Source organism: Aristolochia californica, unplaced genomic scaffold (genome assembly GCF_029961685.1).
Source record: "Aristolochia californica isolate CCGP_79_NKW_82.1479 unplaced genomic scaffold, dmAriCali1.0.hap1 SCAF_8, whole genome shotgun sequence".
Classification (NCBI taxonomy): Eukaryota; Viridiplantae; Streptophyta; class Magnoliopsida; order Piperales; family Aristolochiaceae; genus Aristolochia; species Aristolochia californica.
Genome location: NW_027182279.1, coordinates 2,126,922 through 2,149,309, shown reverse-complemented (window position 1 = coordinate 2,149,309; position 22,388 = coordinate 2,126,922). Strand labels below are relative to the sequence as shown.

Below are 22,388 nucleotides of genomic sequence, written 5' to 3'. Positions count from 1 at the left end.
ATGAAGGATTGACGAAAAGGAACGGTTGAGATCTAAACTCTTCACGCTGGGCCACGATTAATTAACCGGTACTCACGCAAAGGCAAGGCCATGCGTCTTCGTAAAGCCAAGACAACGCTCTCGGCTCACGTTAGGGTGGAGCAATATTAAATCACAGGGATCTCGCCAGTCGAGAGCCACGTGTCATACAGCTAAATGAAATAGAGAATTAATTGTAATAAATTTTGGAGTTTCCAACGCTGGAAGCGGAGATCGTCAATGGGTTTGGTCTGATCGAGACCTGGAGACTAAGGGAAAACAGTGAGGGAAGAAGCCTATTTTTCCGTTCCATTTTTTTCTCCTCTTCCCGATTTTGCTGTTTTTTTTTTCTTTGTCTACTTATGGGTCCTGTTTTTTTGTTTTCAATTTTTCCGGGTTGTATCGGCAGATTCGACTCTGTTCATGAGGTCGTCCGTGTCGGCGATTCCTTTCCTCTACCCCACACATCCGCATGCGTTACCGACAATCTCGTTTTATAGAACTGAATTAATTCCCGTCACAGACACATAAAAATAAATGCGCTTTAAGAGAGGAAGATAAATAGATTGAGAGAGGAGTAAGGAGTTGGTTACCTTCGTTTCATTTGAAGCAGGTTCGTGTCTGGGTGTCGATTTGTTTCCATGTAATTTTGCAGTGAGACTCCGGCATTTTTGGATTTTGGGGAGACAGGGGTCGTCCTCTACGGGAGTTTGGTGCCTGTGGTTTGAAATTTGTTGTAAGGAGAGTGGAGGGTGAAGATTTCGTGGCTTTGGGATTCTGATCGGCATGGGTTTCTTGAGTTTTTTGCTGGGTCTTTGCGGCTTTGGAGTTGGGACCTCTGCCGGACTTGTGATTGGGTACTACCTCTTTATATACTTTCAACCGACTGATGTTAAGGTCCGTTTTCTCTATCCTTCTTGTTCTTGTTCTAGATATTTATTTATCATCTATATTCTTATCTTTGTGCTGCTTTCTAAAATGAATTGTCCGTGCTGCTGCTCTATCATTTGTAAAACTGCTTGGTTTATCTCTTTGGTTGCATGGGTGGTCCTTGGGATCTAAAGGAGTCCTTGAATTGTCTTTTTGTCTAGTCCTTTTACTTTCGGTCATTAGTGATACTGACCTTCAAGTTATAGTCGATAGGGTATACACGTATTAAAGATAAACGAACTAGAAGTTGAGTGAAGATTCTCTACGAATGGCCCTTTTCTTGTTTTTAAACTTGTCTTTCAGCTTTTCTCCCAGTACCTGAATCCTTTTAGAAGATAAGTATTGCATGGCAGATAGTGGTTCAGCGAAGTCACAATTGCGTAGTCCTTCCTATTTTACTGTTATAAAAGTGTGAAGTATGTAAACGCCTTTTTTCCTTAGATTCCATCCTTTGCTTTCATAGTTTTTTACTTTAACTAAAGGTTCTCAAATTTCTGCACCGATAACTTTAGATTGTATATTTGTTGCTGGGTTAAGTTTACAGAATCTCCAATTTTACTGAAGAAAAAAACGCTGAGCATTGAAAAATATTTTATATCTCTTGGGGTTTGCTGAGACTTGGTGTGTTTTAATTTGATTATTCTCTATGAACGATGACCTCAAGTCCACCTTTTCTTTGAAGTGGTGAAAGTGATCAAATCTGTAAAAAAGAAGTATTGAAGAAGTATAAAGAAGAAGATTGAAGAAGAAACGAAGAGAAGAGAAGATAAATACATGAAGAGAAAAGGAAAAAAAAGGTGCAAGAGCTAGCACCGGATTAGAAGACAAAAATTAGTCCCTATCCCAATTTAAGCAACTTAAGTTGAAAGTACATGAATTGACCATATTTCCCTCTTGAACTATTTTACATAAAAAACTAATGAAAGCAATAATTAACTGCAATAAAAGACACCCAATAACATCCTACCACTTCACCAGAACTAAACTAGTAAGAGTAACTGCATGATATAAAAAGACAATAATACCCCTGAACACCAACACTCTCCCTCAAGTTGGATCTTAGATGTCGAACGTTTCCCTAGGGGTTTTTGTAAAGACATCACCAAGTTGATCAACTGACTTTACGTAAGGAGTAACAATTTTTCCATTCATCATAGCATCCCGAATAGAGTGACAATCTACTTTTATAGAATCTGTCCTCTCATGAAATGCCAGATTATTTGCAACAAAGATAGCAAATTGATTGTCACATCTCATTACAATGGGTCTTTGAATCTCTTTCCCTACTCCACAAGTATAGCTTTAACCCACAAAAGTTCAGTAATTGTACGAGCCATAACTTGAGCGAATGTATGAGCCATGGCTTTATACTGTACTTCACCATTCGATCGTGCAACTATTGTTTGATTTTTGCTTCTCCAACTTACAAGCTTGCCACCTACAAATGTTTAATATCCTAAAGTAGACTTCCTATCAAGTTTTGAACGAGCATAATCAGCATCAGTGTATCCCTTAATGTCAATGTGCTCATGAGACATATAAAAGTCCCAGACTTGGAGCTCCTTTCAGATACTTCAAAAGTCTTTGTGCAACTAAGAAATGAGACTTTTTAGGATTCTCTATAAATTGATTTACCACATGAACTGTGAAGGAAATGTCAAGTCTACCCACCGTGGCATCAAGAAGTTTTGGTTATCTCCGGTATTTTGTCTTATCTTTCATTGTTAGACTCTCATCATCATGGAGGTTTGGGTTAACCTCTACAGGGGCATCTTCATTAAAGAAAAAAAAAATCCATAGGGGTATCAACTAGTTTTGCACTTAAAAGCGCATACTCTTGCAACAAATCTATAATGTATTTTTGCTGAGATAACACCACTCCATCCTTACCTCAAGCTACCTCTATATCCAAACAATACATCAATTTGCCAAGGTCTTTTGTTTGAAATTTTTGTTTTAGATAATACATTACTGCTTCAATACCCATTTTATCACTTCTCGAAAGGATAATGTCATCCCCATAAACAATCAACACAAAAACTCTAGTAAAACGTTTGAGAACAAATAACGAATGGTGACCACCTGACTGAATTTCTCAAACCACGCTATAGGGCTCTATTTTAATCCATTTTTTAATTTTAACACCTAAACAATCTCCCCTTGAGTAACATACCCAGGGGGTTATTCCATACATACATCCTCCTGAAGATCTCCATACAAGAAGGCATTTTTAATGTGTAACTGTTGTAGCAGCTATCCATGATTAATGTCAAAGGAGATATAGTGGGATTAAACGTGGGTTGCCTATCCTGTGTTGCATCATGAGAAGAATCCTTAAAAGGCAACGAAGACTCCCCAAGAGCCTTTCACCACCATCTGTAATAAAATGCTTCTTGCATTGATTTACTTGTAATCTTTAGGAACTTTCTTTATTGGATGCGGTGGTAAATAGTTAGAAGCATCCATCACTGGAGCTGGAAGACAAAAAGATGAACTCTTAAGGAAAACATAAAGAAAGAAACATGCTTAGAGAATGTGACATCAGCTGAAAAATATAATTTTTTTTTTTTTTTTTTGGGTCATAACACTTGTAACCTTTTTTCTTTCATGGATAACCCAAAAATAAACACTTAACAAATCAAGGAGCAAGTTTGTCAATCGAAGACTTAACCACATGAACAAAGCATGTACAACCAAACACTCTAGGACAAATGTCAAACAAAGCTCTTTTAGGTTGAACAATCTGTAATGGAACTCTATTATGCAAATAAGATTAGAGCATGCGGTTAATCAAGTAATAGGCAATAAGTATTGCATCCCCTACTATGGTTTAGTAAATTTTATTTGAAATATAAGAGTCAGAGCAACATCTAGCAACTGCCTATTTTTGCATTCAGCAACCCCATTTTGTTGGAAGATATATGGACAAGATGTCTGATGCAGTATGCCTTGAACAAAACAAAAATTAGAAAATCTTTTATTGAGAAATTGTAATTCATTGTCACTATGCAATATTTTGATGGAAGTACCAAACAAATTCTTTATTTCATAGTAAAATTTCAGAAATACATCAAATATTTCAGATTTCTCCTTGAGGAGATACGCCTATTGTGACACAACTGTAAGCATCAATAAAGGACAAAAAATGCTTAAACTCAAATATATTAGGTGCCTTGTATGGGCCCCATTCATCATAATGAACTAGTTTGTTGTGCACCTAGCCAATACTACCCAAAAGACCGGCCTGTTAGGAGCGGAAGGCATAGGTACTTAGCCCAGGACCACAACAATACATCCATCGCCACAAGCCGACGCCCATGACGGCTCAAGACTAAGTAACGATTGTCCGGGTGGTGTCTACCGCCCGCGCCGTAACGAGGGGATATCTGGCCGTAGTGCACCATGGCTTACATCCAAGGGGAATCGAACTCGCGACGTAGCGCCTGCTCTGATACCAAATGTTGTGCACCTAGCCAATACTACCCAAAAGACCGGCCTGTTAGGAGCGGAAGGCATAGGTACTTAGCCTAGGACCACAACATAGTTCAAAGACAGATCTACTTGAACGATGACTAGAAGGAAACAATGCCCTATAGTGCTTCCCAAGCTGACAAGCCTTGCAGTGAAAAGATAACTTTGAAGAAAATGAAGGAAGAAGTGAATGGATCTTAGCTGGAGATGGATGTCCTAACGACTATGCCATTGGTATGGAGAAGCCTTTGTATGAAGCCCAATAGTCATATGTGTTCAAAATAGTATAACCTATCACATTATTGTCCCCCACCAATTGTCCTCTTTGTCTTCAAGGTTTGAAAAAAACAACCAGTGAATGAAAATGTCACTGTACAATTCAAGGATTTTGTCAATTGAATATCAAATAACAAATTAATGGGAAATTAGGGATATATAAGACAAATTATAAAGATAAACTAGATGTGGCTTGAACCACATCGTCCCCTTGAACACTAACTTGGAACCATCTGCATACACAATTGATTTATGAGGAGATGCTGTTAAGGACAAAAACTGAGATGACATACTTGACATGTATGTTGAATTACCTGAGTCAATGATCCAACAAGGATAGGAAGACACATGTAAGGCAAGCATACCTGAAGTTGTAATGAAGTTGTAAGAGTGGCACTGGCAGTTGAAGGTGGTTCAGAAAGTGGACTACTGGTAGAAGCGGATATGTGTCCTTACTTCTAAACTAACTGCTGAATTTGGTTCCGAATGGATGCAACAGATTCACCATTACTACCACTACTATCAGAAACATCTATCACACTAGCATTAGCCCATGCAGGCTTTCCAAATTTGTCCCTACACCTGTCAAACTGAAGATTTGTTTTGCCATAATTTATGCATTTCCTTTCTCCTTGACCTCGACCATGACCAATTCCATCTCCACCTTTGCCACATCTGCCACTTCTAACTCCATGATCCCAGACATTTTCTGGTTTATTTTGTATAGGGGTGAATTCATAGCTGATGTCTGAACTGATTTAGGTTCTTTATTACTAGAAGTAATGCACCTTCAAGTCTTAATACTCTAGAAAAAGCCTTTTCTAAAACGGTGGGCACATCATCATCTGCTAATAATTGTACTTGGGTAGCATCATATTTTGGTTCTAAATCATGTAAAAACTGAGCTACTTGCATCTGATTTTCTTTTCCTTAAAGCTTCTACATCTGTGGTAAAGGGATGGTAAGTGCTATTTCCTGAAGAACAGCCCGCATCTCACCAAAATAATCAGTGACACTTTTACTCCCATGCATCATAGTATAATATCGAGAATACAATGCATAAATCTTTGATAAATTACTTTGAAGGGAACAAAGAGACTCAAGAGTCTTCCACATTACTTTGGCTGTTCTATATGTCGTAATCTGTGAACCAATCTTAGGCTCCACACTATTGATAACCCAAGTCATCACTTGATAATTATTTGATTCCCAGTCATCATTTATTGGGATTGGAGGTTCATCCCTAATAAATTTAAGCTTTCTTTTAGCCCTAAGACACATCTGAATTGAATTAGGTCAGAATATAGTTTCAACTATTCAATTTTATCACCTAAGGCTGTTTGGTCCAGTGGTATTCTCTTTACATCAGCTGCGTCAGGTCGCGAGTTCGAATCGCGCCACACCCCTCTCAAAAAAAAAAAAAAAACTATTCAATTTTATCAAAGTAATCTGAATTGAAGTTGAATCCTTACTCTCAGATTTTTTGGAACCTCTAACGGGGGTAACAGTTTCACCTTGGTCTGCCGTTATGCAATTTGTTTTACCAATTGCAGACACCAACAGCAAAAGAATATAATTATAATTCTGTGCAGACAATAAAAAACTTCTCTAGGAGCTGTAGATAATAGAAGGTATGTTAGCTGATGCTCAAACAAATAATTGACTAGCACTTGGACCGTTAATGGGCACTTAAGATAGCCCTCAGCATACTATTTAGATAAACAGCACATAACTTTACTAAAACACCACCAAAAAACAGCAACAACCAAGCCTTCCCAGGTCTGCGTATATAAGACAACCCACCAAATGGGCAGTTATATACCCAGAAATCGGGTACAGAACATACTTAAGTGCTTATACAGCACATTAAGCCATGAACCAATAGGTTCTGGCACACAAAAGTAAGGAAAAATTTACGATCAGAACAGAAAATTAATGAATCCTTTCCTGTAGAGTTTGTAGTTACCAGGAAGAAAGATAAAGGCTGAAACTCTCTTTGGACCTACTGCTTTGTTACAATGATAAAATCTGTACAAAAGAAGTTTTGAAGAAGAAGAATGAAGAAGAAACAAAGAAAAGAGAAGAGAGATAGATGAAGAGAGAAGGAGAAAAAAGGTACAAGTGCCAAGCACCAGGTTAGGAGACTAAAATTCATCTTTAACCCCATTTAATTAAGCAACTTAAGTTAAAATCACATGAATTGATTATATTGCCCCTGTAAAACTAATTTACATAAACAACTTACTAAAGCAACAAATAACTGGAATAAAGGACACCCAATAGCATCCTAACACTTCACCTGAACTAAACAACTAAGAAGGACCACATGTACACATATATAAAAACAATAATACCTCCAAACTCCAGCAAGAAATAGTGTTAGACTTTTTTTGGAAAGTAAAGCAATAATACCAATGAAAAAGAAAGAAACAAACGATGGTAATTACTCCAATTATCGAAACATGGGGAACTATACAAACATGATGAAGAGGCCTAAAATCTTGAGCTGCATTTGCTATGCTAGTTTAGGTAGTAGAAGAAAGTCTCTGCTCTGCACCTTACTGAGCCAACCAAGAGATACTCTTTATGTTACTATCACATTTCTTCAGACAGAACAACAGTTCATGAGCAGATTGTCACTCTTTTTAGGAAATTGCTTTTTATTATCACTTTTCTATTCATATTTTTCTTCCCACTCTCAATTGATCCAACTGTACAAGTTTTTTTATTGTTTATATACACTTGAGCATCAGTCTCAATTGATCCAAATGTATAAGTTTTCTTATTGTTTATATACACTTGAACATCATCGCTTTATTTCCTTGATTAGGATCATTCAATAAGACCACTTGTCGAGCAAGATACAGCAACTTTGCAGCGCATGCTACCAGAGATACCTTTATGGATTAAAAACCCCGACTTCGATCGAGTATGCACTAAATATCCATGCTGTTAAAGTTTCATCTGAACATTTTTCATGAGCATAAGTCTGTTGACCATCTGCTCTTTCTTTGTTACAATTGAAGGTTGATTGGCTGAACAAATTCATTGAGCTTATGTGGCCTTACTTGGATAAGGTATAGATGTTCAAGCTTTCTTTTCTGAAGATGTCTTCAGGAAATCCAAACCTCTCATGGTTCTCCATGCAGGCTTTCTCACTTTCACTAATGTAGGAATTATTTCCTATTTAGGCAATTTGCAGGACAGCAAAGGAAGTAACAAAGCCCATTATAGCTGAGCAGATTGGCAAGTATAAAATTGACTCTGTTGAGTTTGAAGTCCTTACCTTAGGCTCTCTTCCACCAACATTCCAGGGTTAGTCGTTTTTCTCGTACCTTAATACTTTGGAAAGATGTACTTACCTTTGCAATCTTTAATTGCATATTATCATGCTGTTAATGAAATTATTCTTTTCAGGGATGAAAGTCTATATTACTGATGAGAAAGAGTTGATTATGGAACCTTCATTAAAATGGGCAGGAAACCCCAATGTCCTTGTTGCCATCAAAGCATTTGGGCTAAAAGCAACTGTTCAGGTTATTGATTTAATTTTAAATAACATTCAGTTTTATGATCTGTGAGGACAGAATGTTATTGGCTATGAGAAGTATATTGTTATATTGGTGGTGAAATTAGCTCACTTTATTTGATCAGAATTTTCAGGAAAATTCTACTGTATTGTATTGGGGATTTGAATCATTTTCTTTGTTGAGCAATTCAGGTGGTTGACTTGCAAGTGTTTGCTATTCCACGAATTACTTTGAAGCCACTGGTCCCAAGCTTTCCTTGCTTTGCCAAAATCTTTGTGTCTCTTATGGAGAAGGTGTGTGAGAATGAAATGTAGTATAAATTTTTTTATCTATATTATTCTATTATGGCATTAATTTACTCTCTAAAGTGATGGCTTTTGGTTGGCAGCCTCATGTGGACTTTGGTCTAAAACTCCTGGGAGCAGATGTTATGTCAATCCCTGGTTTGTACAGCATGGTGCAGGCATGTTACTTTCCTTTTTGTTTAATTAGATTGACTGCTTAAACTTCTTGATCTGGTCATGTTTGATTAATTTACTTACAAACTTTTTGGATGATAGTGAGTCACCTATACAACTATTATGTTATTTTAATGTATAAAATAATTATAACTATTGGATGGTAAGATATGGTCCTGGATGTATGACACATTGTGAGAGGCCTGCCTCCCTGCACCATCTGATTTCCAACGTTTGTTTGAAGCATTCTGGGATCCCTCCAATGGAATGGGATGTTTGCAGTAATTTGCCAATGAGACGGAAGTAGACGGCTAGATTTATTAATTGGAAAGCTAGTATCAGCCCTTTGGTGAGATCATTAGATCATGGTTCATCCACTGTTGGTATTTCAAAGTGTTGGGCCTGCGTTTCCCTTGCACATTGAGCATGGTCATACATTCTAGACTTTCTTTTTATTTGAAGAAGAACCTTTATTATCACCACATTCTTTTACTGGTCATTACCAGCTGAACTTGAGGAAACACAACCCTCCAACTACCTCTGTTTCATCGTTTCTCTTGTATCAGTTGTACTACACATTCTTTGACAGGTTATTACCAACTGAACTTGTGGAAACACAACCACTGAGTAGCTTTGTGTCATCATTTCTCTTGTATCAGTTATAACTTTTCCCATATAATTTTCTCTAATTCATATCATGTTTTTCTCTTTGGGTTCCTTACACTCCTTGTGTGTGTCCAGGAGATAATCAAGGATCAGGTTGGAAACATGTACTTATGGCCTAAAGCTCTAGAAGTACCAATCATGGACCCAGCGAAGTGAGTTTTCTTTTGTCATTTCGAAATTTGATTTGTTTATTGTTTTGAAAACTGTCTGTTATTATGTAGTCTTTTCTTCATAATCTTGCAGAGCTGCAAGGAGACCAGTTGGAATTCTCCATGTTAAGGTTGTAAGAGCTTTCAAGCTTAAGAAGAAAGACCTAATGGGAAAATCAGATCCATATGTTAAGCTAAGGCTTACAGAAGACAAGCTCCCATCAAAGAAGACAACAGTGAAGCACAATAATCTAAATCCAGAATGGAACGAGGAATTTAATAAGGTTGTTAAAGACCCAGAATCTCAGGCGTTGGAGTTTAGTGTCTACGATTGGGAACAGGTATGTGCATGTCTTGTTTTTCCTTTCTTTATTAGTAACCTGTGGTTTCAGCTTATATGGTGGGGCCTCTATGATGAACATATCAAACTGTAATGGCAACCTGACCTGTATACTAGCCTTGTGGCATCAATTTGCCATGTATAGATCACCTTTGCAGTACTAGATGCTTCTTAAAGTGGTGTTTTAAACTGACTCCATTTTTTCTCAGGTTGGCAGACATGACAAGATGGGTATGAACGTAATTCCTTTGAAAGAACTTACACCTGAGGAGACAAAAACTTTGACACTTGACCTGCTCAAAAGTATGGATCCTAACGATGCTCAGAATGAAAAATCACGTGGGCAGCTTGTTCTGGAACTCACATACAAACCATTCAAAGAGGAGGAATTAGCAAAAGATTATACTGAAGATGCAAATGCTGTGGAGAAGGCCCCCGATGGTACTCCTTCAGGTGGTGGAATGCTTGTTGTTATAGTTCACGAAGCTCTAGATGTTGAAGGAAAGCACCACACAAACCCTTACGTACGTATTCTTTACAGAGGAGAGGAAAAAAAAACGAAGGTATGATGCTTTTTATGTTAACTAGCTGCTTTGTATGATGTTGAGGATACTTTCATAGCCTAATTTCAGTTTGGTCGGTTTTTCAGCACATAAAGAAAAACCGAGATCCTAGGTGGGAAGAGGAATTTTCGTTCATGCTGGAGGAGCCACCAATTAATGATAAATTGCATGTTGAAGTCGTCAGTCGACCTCCGAGTATCGGTATCCATTCAAAGGTACCATCGCGGCTCCTCCGATTATCTTCCGCTCGATGGGGCAATATTTTTCTTTGTTTCCCTTTGTTCGAAAATTCTCTAACCATCTGTTAGTGTTTCTGACTACTGTCGTTTGATTTAAAATGAAATCTTACATCATGAGTTCTCCTATGAATCAGGAAACACTTGGTTACATTGACATTAGTCTTGCCGATGTTGTCAGCAATAGGAGGATCAATGAGAAATACCATCTTATTGACTCGAAGAATGGAAAGATTCAGATTGAGTTGCAGTGGAGAACGTAGGAGTGCATTGTCTCACTTGCCTAGCCGATAAAACCATATTATTGACTCGCGAGGCCAGTCAATTGTTGCAATTTATTACCACCATGAACTCTTAAGTGGCTGGCTGATCACATAGGAAAATACACAAATACTGTTGGTTGTGCAGGTCTCAACTTGAATCGTTTCTTGTTGTTTGTGCATGGTATAATAAAGGAAATTTTCTTGTATATAGATAGAAGGTTTTGATTTCAGTCTACCTGCCTTTGGTGGCAAGTCGCAAAAACTGGAGAAACTAAGATGATTTAGGCATTCTACCATCACCCAACTGAAGAAAACAGTTTGTTAAAAGCATGATTTTGATTTTGTTGCATAGGTGAAATTTTACAATCGAACAGTGGCTGCGGCTGGACCGAGTTACAAAGCCTGTTTGATGGTATTGATTATCATGATTTAAAACCTCATGCGATGAGCACAACTTCAGACAAAACGAAGATCCTCTCTCATCTTTCTCATCAAATTGGTTTTCACCCTGGTTCAGCACTCGCTGCTAGGTTTCAAAGGATACGAATTTTTTTCTTAATGCAGCTTATTTTCATAGAACCAATGAAGTTTGTCTGCTTCAACATGATTGCCAAATGGAGCAAAAGTTCTCAGCGTTCAGAATTACTTATCTGGATCAATACAAAAGGAACAATTGCTTCTACTCTCCTAATATCAGCCACTTAAAATTTTAGTAATAGAGATCCCAAATGCTGGTTTTCCACAAGACTTGACAATTCGGCGGAAATTGAAATTTTACAAAAGTTGTTGGTTGAAAAGCAGAAATAAGTACTAAAAGACACTACACCATCTGAGTCACAATCTTTTTCCCTTTACGAAGCCAAGAATCCATGCAAACATTCGGCAGCTCATGCAAGTTGGTAGGACTGGCTGAAGAAAAGATGGAACTAGCACTGCTCCCTAAGGTAATTTAATGCCATGCAGTAAAGATGAACAAGTTTGGTGTATTCAACAGAAGAGTCAAAACGGTTTCCTCCATCTGATGGTTTTACAGGTAGCCCTTTTATTTGCTATCAGGGAACTTTGCCTCATAATTTGCTGGAAGCTGAGGTTGATTAAAAATGAATATATGTCAGAATTTACGAACCAGAATAATTAAATAGTGTGAAAACCAAAATAGTAACACTATACCATAAATGTTGCCGATATTTGCTTTCCTGCAAACCATCTCCCATGGAGCGCACGTTGTGCACTAAGGGCAGATGTTGCAGCATCAAAACGTAAATATACATGGCCATCACTGTTCCTGATGGAGAAGGTAAAATATTAGATCTTAAATAAAGGGATCCAGAGAAGTTATCTGCAAAACATTTGAGCTGTTAAATTAATTTTCAAACAGTGCAAAACTTACTTGTCTACGTGGATGTGATGCACCATACCAAATTTTGAACATTCTTCAAGAACATCTTCCTTGATCTCCATATCAAAATCTGCTTCCGTCTGGAACATGACACTCTCAAGTCAGAAATGACCCAAAAAAAAAAAAAAAAAAAACAACCAAAGAGCTATTTAAGCAGAGTAGTTGAATGCAACAAACCTCTATCTTTGGGTCAAACATATTTGTCAGCAGAAGACATTCTGTTGGAACCACAACAGCACTGACTGAGGGAGCCACCAAAGAACCAACAGAGAGGGCTGAGCCAGGTACTCCAAATTGAGGTACAGATGCCTGTCCAAGGGATGGTGCTAGGGAAGCAATGGCAGGGGACACACCAAGAACAGGGGCCACGGGAGGGAGGCTAGTACCATTAACCACAGGATTTCCCAATGAACCAGCAAAGCTGGAAACAACAAAAACATGTTAAAATTTGATGAAAGGCTTATAGAGGGTGGTCTGGCCACAACGTAAGGAAGAAACATGCTAAAAATTGATTAAAGGCTGATAGAGGGTATGGCCACATTGTTAACACTTTTTAACTCTGCTCCTGCCTTGTTGGTTACTTTTGATCTCCAAACATGCAAGGGAAAGAGAGGCGGATGTTGTCAATCACAGGGTTCCCAATGAACCATCAATACTCACAATAACAGCTATCAAGGCTAAGAGAGGGGTGAACCACACTGTAACACTTTCTGACTCATTTCCTGGGTGGGTATTGCATGCTTGAGCTCAAAACACAGAAGGGAGAGACTAGTAGCATTAACCACAAAATTTTCCAATGGACCAGAAGAGTTGAAGCAACAGAAGAAGGTATCAAAATGCAAGGCTGAAAGCATGGTGTGCCACATTAGACACATTAGCTCTCTCTTTGCCTAGCAGAACATTGCATGTAAACTTTAGCATTTTTTTTTTTTGGAATTTCACCAATAGATCAACAAAAGCAATTGCAAGCTAATACCTAGCTTGTAGCATCATTTGAGAAGGAAAGAAAAATACCTTGTAGCAGTCCCACTGCGGTCCAATTTCTGCATCAAGATGGCTCTAGAACGAGCATTAAGTGACTGCAAATAAAGAAACAAAAGCATGTTGAAGACAACAAGCAATAAATTTCAAATGCAAATGAATGCAAAATCTTAGCCAGCCTTCAAAGCTTTGTCTACAAGCATCAGATAACAGATAGCAGCTAGAGGAACAGGAAGAACCGATACTAACCAAGCCTCCACCATCATCATCATCAAAGTCAGCGGCATTTGCCCCAACATCTTGCATTCCAACTTGATCAGTAACTGCTGAAACCTACAATTAAGATATAAAACGGTTCAAGACAACAAGAACAATGGTGAACAATGGCCATTAATATAATTAAGCTCAAATGTGTACCTTAATTATCCTGCCAGCAATATCAAGTTGTCCATTCAAACTTTGTGCGGCTTTGGAATCTTCAAGACGTGCAAACTGCATGAAGCAGCAAAATCTTTACTGTGAGTCTAGTACACATAAGTTTGCAAGAAGCAACTACTATCGACACACTCACTTGGACAAAGCCAAAGCCCTTGCACTGCCCTGTTTCTGGGTCAAGAGGTAACTGAACCAGCTCCACTGAACCGAATGGTTCAAAAACCTGCAAAAGGATTTTCAAAAACCAATTAAGGGAATCAATATAAGAAGAAGAAAAATCTTAATTTTAATGGGGAAATAGAAGCATCAGCTCATATTCAAAGTAAAACTGGAGATGAGAAGTAACCTCCAGAACAAAACGAGAGGAAAAAGTACAGGGCTACAAACGTTACCACACTGCAACCAAAATTTCAACAATATATTTTACCTGTCGAAGCTGCTCTTCTGTGATGTTGAAATGCAGATTTCCAACATATAATCTTCTAGCCCCTGCTGCACCAGCTGCAGTAGTAGTTGACTGAACAAGATTCTTTTCAGCCTCTGATGGTTTCACCATCACTGGTTGACCAAGAAGCAACTGACCAGATAGAGCTATTGCCATTGGAACCGACATGACATCATAAAACTCAATATATCTGCAGATAAAGCCAATAATTAACTAAGACAACAGACAAATGAACTAAGACATTTCACAAAAAAATTGTAAATCGGAGCCCTTTATCTACGCCAACTACACGGTAATATATATATATCGGACAAATTAAGAGCATTGTCAATAGAGACAAGTTTCATGGCTAACCAAAATTACATACAGTAGTACGTATATCCATTAGACAACATCAGTAGTACTATATGTCCAATCTAACTGGGCTTCAAGGTGAAGAAAGGGTAAGATTTTCATGGACTTAATGGGATCCCCAACAGATTATTAAGCCACATGAATAACACTAAAAATTAGTATGGCTAGTGTAAAAGCTGGAGCAAACAAAGTTGAACTCAGAAAGAAGTATACCCCACACCCTTGGAGCGTCTAGAGTTGCGATCCATTATGAGGCGCACATCCCGTACCTAAAGACAGAGAACATAAGACAATGAAGCAGAAACAAATGTAAGTGAAGTAAGAACATTTTAAAAGCTTCAACTTACAAACGGTGTTCCGCGACAAAGATACGTTATAGTTTAACTATTGCACCATGAGAGGCGGTATATAATTGCCTGTCACGTTTTGAGTGCACATTAAACTCATCAAGACAATAGGACAAAAGACGTGGAAAGAACAAAAGAAGAAGAAAAGTGAGAACCGGAAAGGGCAGACAAACATCATCACTCCATTGAAGGCACTCAACTACACATTTACCAACAAGATAAGAGTTCCCATGAAAAAGAAACAGAAAACTCCTAATTCAAATTACTCTTAAGATTCTTTCACTATTTGCCTCCGTATTTCTCTCATTTTAAATATAATATGAGTAAAAAATAGAAACAACCTTAAGTCCAACTAATTGAAAAAATTAAAAAAAAATTATTAACAAAAATAACAATCACACTGACCTTGCCAGCCCTTGAAAAGAATTCATATACGTCTCTTTCATCTGCCTTCAAACAGATCTGCCAAAATTGGGAAAAATGACCACTATGTCAAAGAACATAACCCAAATCAGATGCTCAAGGAAAATTATTCAGGACATTATACCTGATATGCAAATACAGTCCTTTGATCCCGTTCTGGGTCAGCCTCTGGCTCAGCAACTTCTTCTTTCTTCTCTCTATAACGTCTGCAAAACAGATAAACTTTAAAGCTCACACCAGAAAAGAACAGATTGAGGAAGAAAAGGAACTCCATATCATACAACATAATAAAGAAATATCATATAACCAAACCACGAATAAAGTTGAGGCACATCAAAAGATAATATCAGAAAATACAAAAACCATAAATTTCTTCTCATGAATGTGAAAGATCAGATCCATAAACAAATAATAGTTTGATATGCACCACATGTATACAAATTCAGGTAGTAAAAAGAAACAAACTGACTACTCATTTTGTATATAAACGTCCAGAATAATTAAGAACTGCCATATATCATGCATATCTTTGATAAAACTAATATAATTGGTCAATCAAATAGAATACTGAGGACCCTTGCAACATAAAGAAGTCCCTAAAAACAGTGACCAGCCAATGCTCTCTCTTTTGTTGAGTCAAAGCAACAACAAATAGAACTGCAGTAGACCCAAAAGATTTGCTGCTTTGAGGTGTTTATCAGGATAATGAAGAGAAAAAGGATAAGTAAACGTTAAACAAGGAAAAAGCTCCATCAGACAAATACTAACAAGGAAAAGGAGCTTCATCACACACCATACCAAAAACATTGGATAGGGAACCAGGCTTCTAAAGGTTTGTGGTGGCAAAACCATCAAGGCTGGTAATTTTGTAAAATCGAAACCATGACTGCACTTGGTCACTGGAAAGAACCTAAGTTGCAAGATTTGACCTCAGAAGGACCTTAGGCGTAGTGTCCAACTAGTACAAATTATGACATACTCTTTTCAAAAAATAATCACCAGCTGAAGCCATAAAAGTAAATCCTGCAAAACAATCATGGCTTTCTGGCTTTCAAAGGAACAACCATTTGTCCTCACAAGCATCAGAAGATGAAGTGATCCTGTGAAGCAATGCCCATGACACTCCCCACCAGCACGTCTGCAGCAGAATAAATTACAATTAAGCCACATTGCTCCCGGTGCAGGATAACACCAAAATCACACAACATGACAACCCTTCTCTTTGAAACCACTTGTTCATCAGCAACAGGTGGGTCAAGGCTCCATCCTTAGACGATCTAGGAAGGATGAACTTTTTTAAAGAATCTAACCTCCAGTTCCTGGTCTGGCTCATTGCCAGAAGATCATTCGAAGACTGCTCTACCATATCTGCGAGTTATCAGAATCTGTTTAATATTAATTATTCTAAATTAATAGTAGTAGAACTAGTAACGTTTAAGCTTATCAGAAGTGATAAGACAAACCCAAAAACCCATCATGTGAAAGAATTAAATAAACCACATGCAAGTCAAGAGTCAAAAAATAAAAAAACTGCAACACAATAGACTAGGCAGCTCCCCTGCATTGTTCTATTTGAACCTTATCTTTTCACATGAACATAGAAAGACAATAAAACGAAAACCAAAGAGAAGTATTTCTTTTTAATAATAAAACAAGAATGAGGTGCTCACTAAGACTCGTTATCAAAAATAAAAACTGAAGGGTGCCACTAAATTTACAACTATACTATTTAAATTTTTTTTGAGCTGAAACGTATACTGTTTAAATTTGATTCTTCATAGTAAAAGAATCAGCAATCATGAAGCCTCATGTGGATGCAAGTCCAAGTGAGTGATAAGTACCAGTTTATGTCTTCAATATCGTCATATTAATGCAGAAAAAACCAATGTGGTTCAGCTCCATTAGCACTTCAGCTGATGACCACTTCAGACTGTCAGAGTGGTTCCGTCCACTCTTGTTAGAGTTTGTGGTTTGAGTTAGATACTTGGCTTTCCACACCTTAAACGGCTAGTCTTTTCGGGTTGTATTGGCTAGGTATCTAACTCAGAACTTCGTAGTTAAGCGAGCCTGGGCTAGAGTAATTCTAGGATGGGTGACCTCCTGGGAAGTACTCTTGCCTAGGACTTTGACATGGTATCAGAGCTAGGCACGCCATGGCCCGCGTTCGTATCCCGTGAGAAGCGGCTCCAGAATGGGCGGGGTGGGTGTCAGAGTGGTTCCGTCCACTCTTGTTAGAGTTTGTGGTTTGAGTTAGATATTTGGCTTTCCACACCTTAAACGGCTAGTCTTTTCGGGTTGTATTGGCTAGGTATCTAACTCAGAACTTCGTAGTTAAGCGAGCCTGGGCTAGAGTAATTCTAGGATGGGTGACCTCCTGAGAAGTACTCTTGCCTAGGACTTTGACACAGACATGCTCTAATAACATAGAGGTGCTCACTAAGACTCGTTATCAAAAATAAAAACTGAAGGGTGCCACTAAATTTACAACTATACTATTTAAATTTTTTTTGAGCTGAAACGTATACTATTTAAATTTGATTCTTAATAGTAAAAGAATCAGCAATCATGAAGCCTCATGTGGATGCAAGTCCAAGTGAGTGATAAGAACCAGTTTTTGTCTTCAATATCGTCATATTAATGCAGAAAAAACCAATGTGGTTCAGCTCCATTAGCACTTCAGCTGATGACCACTTCAGACATGCTCTAGTAGCATAGAATTCTGTTCAGTATGTACTATTCATGAGACTTGTTCAAATCAATGTACCCAATCCTATAGAAGCTCTGTAGAAATCCTTTTAAAAAGATGGAACTAGTAAAAAACAATTTTGCTATAGCAACTGATGTTATTTAATTATATTAGGGATTAACTGTTCAAAAAAAAATTTGATGAGTAGGATCAAATACTAAATATTTGAAATAGCTAACCAGTCGGCATAAAACTAATATTTTAAAAAACTTTAGATTACTACTATAATAAATCCTAAGGCACAGTTAAAATCCAGCAAATGACTCCACATAACAGGCAAAAAAGTGTAAAAAATATTTGGAGTTGGCCCCTAAGAACAAAAAGTTTTTTTTTCTAACTTCAAACACCTCTTTCTGCAAAAAAATTATTTTCCAATCAAATAATCTAAGTTTTTCTGGTTCTGCATATGAATTTGTTTCGTAATGTGACAACTATAATAACAATAGCAAGTAGGTTTCTGTAGCTCTTTGAAACAACCGCAGTTTCTAGTTTCCGAGTTGCAGCAAAAAAGACTCCACAAGAAAATGCAAAGGTATCTAAGACATGATGACCAGAAACACAACAACATGATATGCAACTGTATTTGGTCACAACCCAACAGGAGGAATGTAGTCTAGTCCTAGATCATCAGCAAAGATGCAGAATAACACTGGTTCAAGAAGTAAAAGTATGTGCTGGTTGCCAGGCATATGAAAGGTCAGTTATTTGCATTACACAAGGTCTGCACTTCTGTTATGTAATGAAATTTCAAACACTCTAAGACAGCTACCAAGGAGATCAGACCACTGCAAATAGGCCTACTACTAAAAGATCCCTACCCTGATTAAAATTTCTCAACATATAAAGCTTCAGATTCCACCCAATTTCTTGCTGAAATCCAGAAATCCGAAGGACCTAACATATGGATCTGCCACCAGCACTTCCCTATTCTCAACAGAAACTAAACCTACAACTTAATCTATAACCGATGACTACTACTTGCTAAAGGATGGGCCGATGCTACATGAAATCTCTTTTCACATGCAGCCCCAGGTTTACCTAAATGAAGTAAAAAAAATAAAATTCCAAAATGAGACACAGAAACATGAATATAATGAGGTTCGATGGATTTTTCTTTGGTCAAGTCCTATCTTACCTAGAGTGTAAAGTCGTCCATGGGTACAAGGATGTGCGAGTGTTATCTTTGGGAGAGGGGATTGTGTTGTTGGTTTCATCAAACATGGGATGCATCAGATACCACATCCTTAGACATTTCAACAACGAATCGCTTCTATAGATAAAAGATCCAGCCGTTTCCGGTTTTCAAATTATCCGCTCCCTCACAGTGACCTCCAGGTATCCGTAAACTCACTAGGCAATCGAGAAGAGTACTTTTTAGGTTTACTGAGCAATACGCAACAATTAAATGTCCTTGTAAGGGTTATTCAACGATAAGGAGATGGGATTCACTTTGTTTCCTTGTTCGAAGAAGACGGGTAATAACTTCACAAATGTGTTCAACCGGAGTTATCCATTTAGCTCGCATAGAAATAAAATTACCTGACATCTCGTTCTCGATCACGGTCCTTAAACTCCTTCTCCTTTTCGTTTTCCTTCAATTCCTTATCTCTGGTACGCTCCCCATCCTTCTCGAGCTCCTCGCGCTGTCTCTCAGAACGGCTCATGCTCCGTCCTCGCCGTTCCCGTTCCTGTTCCCGTTCCCGTTCCTTCTCCTTACTTTCGCGTTCACGTTCCCTCGCTCTATTTTTCTCCTTGTCTCTCTCGCTTTCCCGCCCTTTATCCCTCTCCCTATCTCTCTCCCTTTCTCTGTCCTTCCCATTTCTTTCAGCTCTTTCCTTCTCCTTCTCCCTCTCCCTCTCTCTTTCCTTATCCCTCTCCCTCTCTCTTTCCTTATCCCTCTCCCTCCGCTCCCCGCCGCCCCTATGCCGATCCCTGTCGTCCCTCAACGACTGCTCCGGCGACGATCGACGCTGCGACGAGTTCCTCCTGTGTGCCCGCTCATTGTCAGCCGCATCATTCTCCCCTCTGGACCGCTTCGACCGACCGTCCCTGTCCAGATCACGGTTGCCCCCCTGCTTGGAGCTCCTGCTCCTGTCCTTATCCGCCTTCAACGCATCGCCGTTTGCAGCTTCCTTCCCTTTCGGCAAATCAGGATTTTCCACAGTCTTCTCCAAGTAATCGTACTCGTCGAAATCCATTAACGGGATTCGACAGAGATCCCACGGCTCTTGGAAACCAACAAATTATGACGGAAGGAACTGATTCAAAGAACACAGACGGGATAAAACTGCGTTCGCGCTGTGAGAAGCCGCAAACACCCAAAACCCTAGTTCGAGTAGAAAAATAAAACAAAATAAAGAGGTGGGTAGGAGGCGTAAACCGTCAAACTATCGAATGGCGTTTTTCTTGGTAGGAGACATGAGACGAGAGACGTGAGACGAGAGCAAGCTATGGCTCTGCGCCGTGGTGCGAGGGCGAACCATTGGGGTCTCAACACTTACCCTTATGAGAAACAAGTTATACCCAACTCTCTTATTCCCCTGAAAAAAGTTGGGTATGCACACACTCATCACTAATTTGAGGTTGCCCTCTAATTGGGTCCTTATTATACCCATGTTTACAACTCGTGTCAATTTTCTATTCCTTATTCCTAGTTAACATTTTTCTCATGGACTTGTATTCATTTACACACACATAGCATTGTCGATTGTTCAACAAGATCTTTACCTCTCACTATAGATGAGGCACAACATTCCTAAAGTTTATAATGTAGTTGTTCTACTCACAATAACAAGGTCCTTACACTTCAATATAGATGAGGCACAAAATTTCCTGTGTTTCATGTTTCTTAGAAACATTTCTTTGGTTGAAATTTTTTACCATGAAAATGTTGTGGTAAGGGCATTTTTGCTGAAACAAATTACTTTTTACAACTACAAGTTCTTGTTAGTGCATTTTTCAAGAAACTTTGGAAAAATATTTCTAGTAAAAATATGCCTCCAAGGACTTTTAGTGTTTCATATTTGTTGGAAACATTTTTCTATCTGAAAATTATTACTAGGAAATTTTTGTGGTAATACAATTTTTGCTCAAACAAATTACTTTTTACAATTATAAGGCCTTGTTATTGAATTTTTTTCAAGAAACATTGAAAATTTCACTTGTAAGCATTTGCTTAAACCTATATGTCAAGAGTCCAAATCTTAAAATTCATTTTATTATTTTTTTAAAAATTTGTAAAAGGAATCCATGGTCCCTCACTCTTATAACTAAATAGAATCAATTATGATAATTCACTCAAATCTATTATAAGACTCTTAGTCCAACTATTATTGCATATACTAGGGCATTACATTTATAAACATAGTTTTCTTTCTTCTTTTCCTTCTTCTTCCTCTGCTATCTTAATTAATGACATTCCCTTCACTAATAGAGGAATTATGGGAGGCTCAAGAAATGCTTTCAACTTCTTGTTCAGTCCACCCAATTACCAACGGTTACATTGCTCACTGGTTATGGTAGGACTGGCACCAGTTACTCTAAAAATCACAAGCAGGACAAAAGTGAGGATAATATCTGGTAGATAGTGATGATGATATTGAAGAATAGTAGACGAGCAGTCATTTCTTTGGCTTCGAGGGTCCATGGTGTAAGTAAATAGTTCAGATATCAATTAAATTTTCGCAATATCAAATTGTAATTTCCGAATGCTCTTTGCAGATTTTCTTCAAATGATTTGGGCCGTGTTAAACGGGGGTTAGTCCACAATGAATTTACCCCGCATTATTTAGTTCATCCCACGTTAGTCCACACTTATGACGTTACTCCAGAATGACTTGAATTGAAATGAGTTAACACCGTTTCGTTCTCCGGACGATGGGTGCTCCCTCCCCGATCGTTCAGCAAAATAATATTTTTTTCTCCCTCTGCCCCCACCCCCGTCGGCCGTCCTATCGCAGAGCCCCTCGCCCTCTCTGCCCCCTCCCTCTCCCCCTCCGCGATCGTTCAGCAAAGTATTTTTTTTCTCCCTCTGCCCCCACCCCCGTCGGTCGTCCTCCCTCTGCCCACCTCCGTCGCAGAGCACGGGAGGGAGGCTGTCGCAGAGCCCCTCGACCTCCCTCTCTTTCCGCCCCCCCCCCCCCCCCCCCCCCCCCCCGTCGGCCTTCCTTACTCCCTCTCTCGACCTCCGTCGCAGAGCACGGGAGCCCAGAGCCCCTCGGCCTCCCTCTCTTTCCGCCTCCCCCCCCCCCCGTCGGCCTTCCTTCCTCCCTCTCTCGACCTTCGTCATAGAGCACGGGAGGCCAGAGCCCCTCGGCCTCCTGGCTTCTCTTCTCTCTCAGCCGCCCTATTTTCTCCCT

The 22,388-nt window shown here is 38.7% G+C and overlaps 2 protein-coding genes across 2 annotated transcripts; one reads left to right on the top strand and one right to left on the bottom strand.

Moving 5' to 3' along the window:
* Positions 1 to 227: 227 nt before the first annotated feature.
* LOC137938812 (synaptotagmin-1-like) lies at positions 228 to 11,106 on the top strand. Its single transcript, XM_068783857.1, has 12 exons — positions 228 to 915; positions 7,526 to 7,624; positions 7,722 to 7,772; positions 7,887 to 8,010; positions 8,113 to 8,231; positions 8,417 to 8,518; positions 8,614 to 8,688; positions 9,425 to 9,501; positions 9,593 to 9,839; positions 10,048 to 10,401; positions 10,488 to 10,616; positions 10,775 to 11,106. The coding sequence occupies exons 1-12, from the start codon at positions 805 to 807 to the stop codon at positions 10,898 to 10,900; spliced, it is 1,614 nt and encodes a 537-aa protein (XP_068639958.1). The 5' UTR covers positions 228 to 804; the 3' UTR covers positions 10,901 to 11,106.
* A 409-nt stretch (positions 11,107 to 11,515) lies between these two features.
* On the bottom strand, positions 11,516 to 20,497 carry LOC137938171 (uncharacterized). Its single transcript, XM_068783158.1, has 13 exons — positions 19,570 to 20,497; positions 15,409 to 15,490; positions 15,267 to 15,323; positions 14,728 to 14,783; positions 14,143 to 14,350; positions 13,852 to 13,938; positions 13,698 to 13,772; positions 13,530 to 13,613; positions 13,314 to 13,378; positions 12,477 to 12,720; positions 12,291 to 12,379; positions 12,071 to 12,185; positions 11,516 to 11,984 (listed from the first exon to the last, which is right to left on the bottom strand). Exons 1-13 carry the CDS (start codon positions 20,226 to 20,228, stop codon positions 11,943 to 11,945), a joined length of 1,863 nt encoding a protein of 620 aa, XP_068639259.1. The 5' UTR covers positions 20,229 to 20,497; the 3' UTR covers positions 11,516 to 11,942.
* Positions 20,498 to 22,388: the final 1,891 nt, after the last annotated feature.

Bases quoted from the DNA above. Each gene is read 5' to 3' on its own strand.
- LOC137938171 (XM_068783158.1), bottom strand. From the start codon at position 20,228: ATGGATTTCGACGAGTACGATTACTTGGAGAAGACTGTGGAAAATCCT. The intron at 15,491-19,569 runs GTAATTTTATTT...TCTGTTTTGCAG, and splicing joins GATCGAGAACGAGATGTCAG to ACGTTATAGAGAGAAGAAAG. The intron at 12,380-12,476 runs GTTTGTTGCATT...GTCATGTTCCAG, and splicing joins TGTTTGACCCAAAGATAGAG to ACGGAAGCAGATTTTGATAT.
- LOC137938812 (XM_068783857.1), top strand. From the start codon at position 805: ATGGGTTTCTTGAGTTTTTTGCTGGGTCTTTGCGGCTTTGGAGTTGGG. The intron at 7,625-7,721 runs GTATGCACTAAA...TTACAATTGAAG, and splicing joins AAAACCCCGACTTCGATCGA to GTTGATTGGCTGAACAAATT. The intron at 10,617-10,774 runs GTACCATCGCGG...CCTATGAATCAG, and splicing joins GTATCGGTATCCATTCAAAG to GAAACACTTGGTTACATTGA.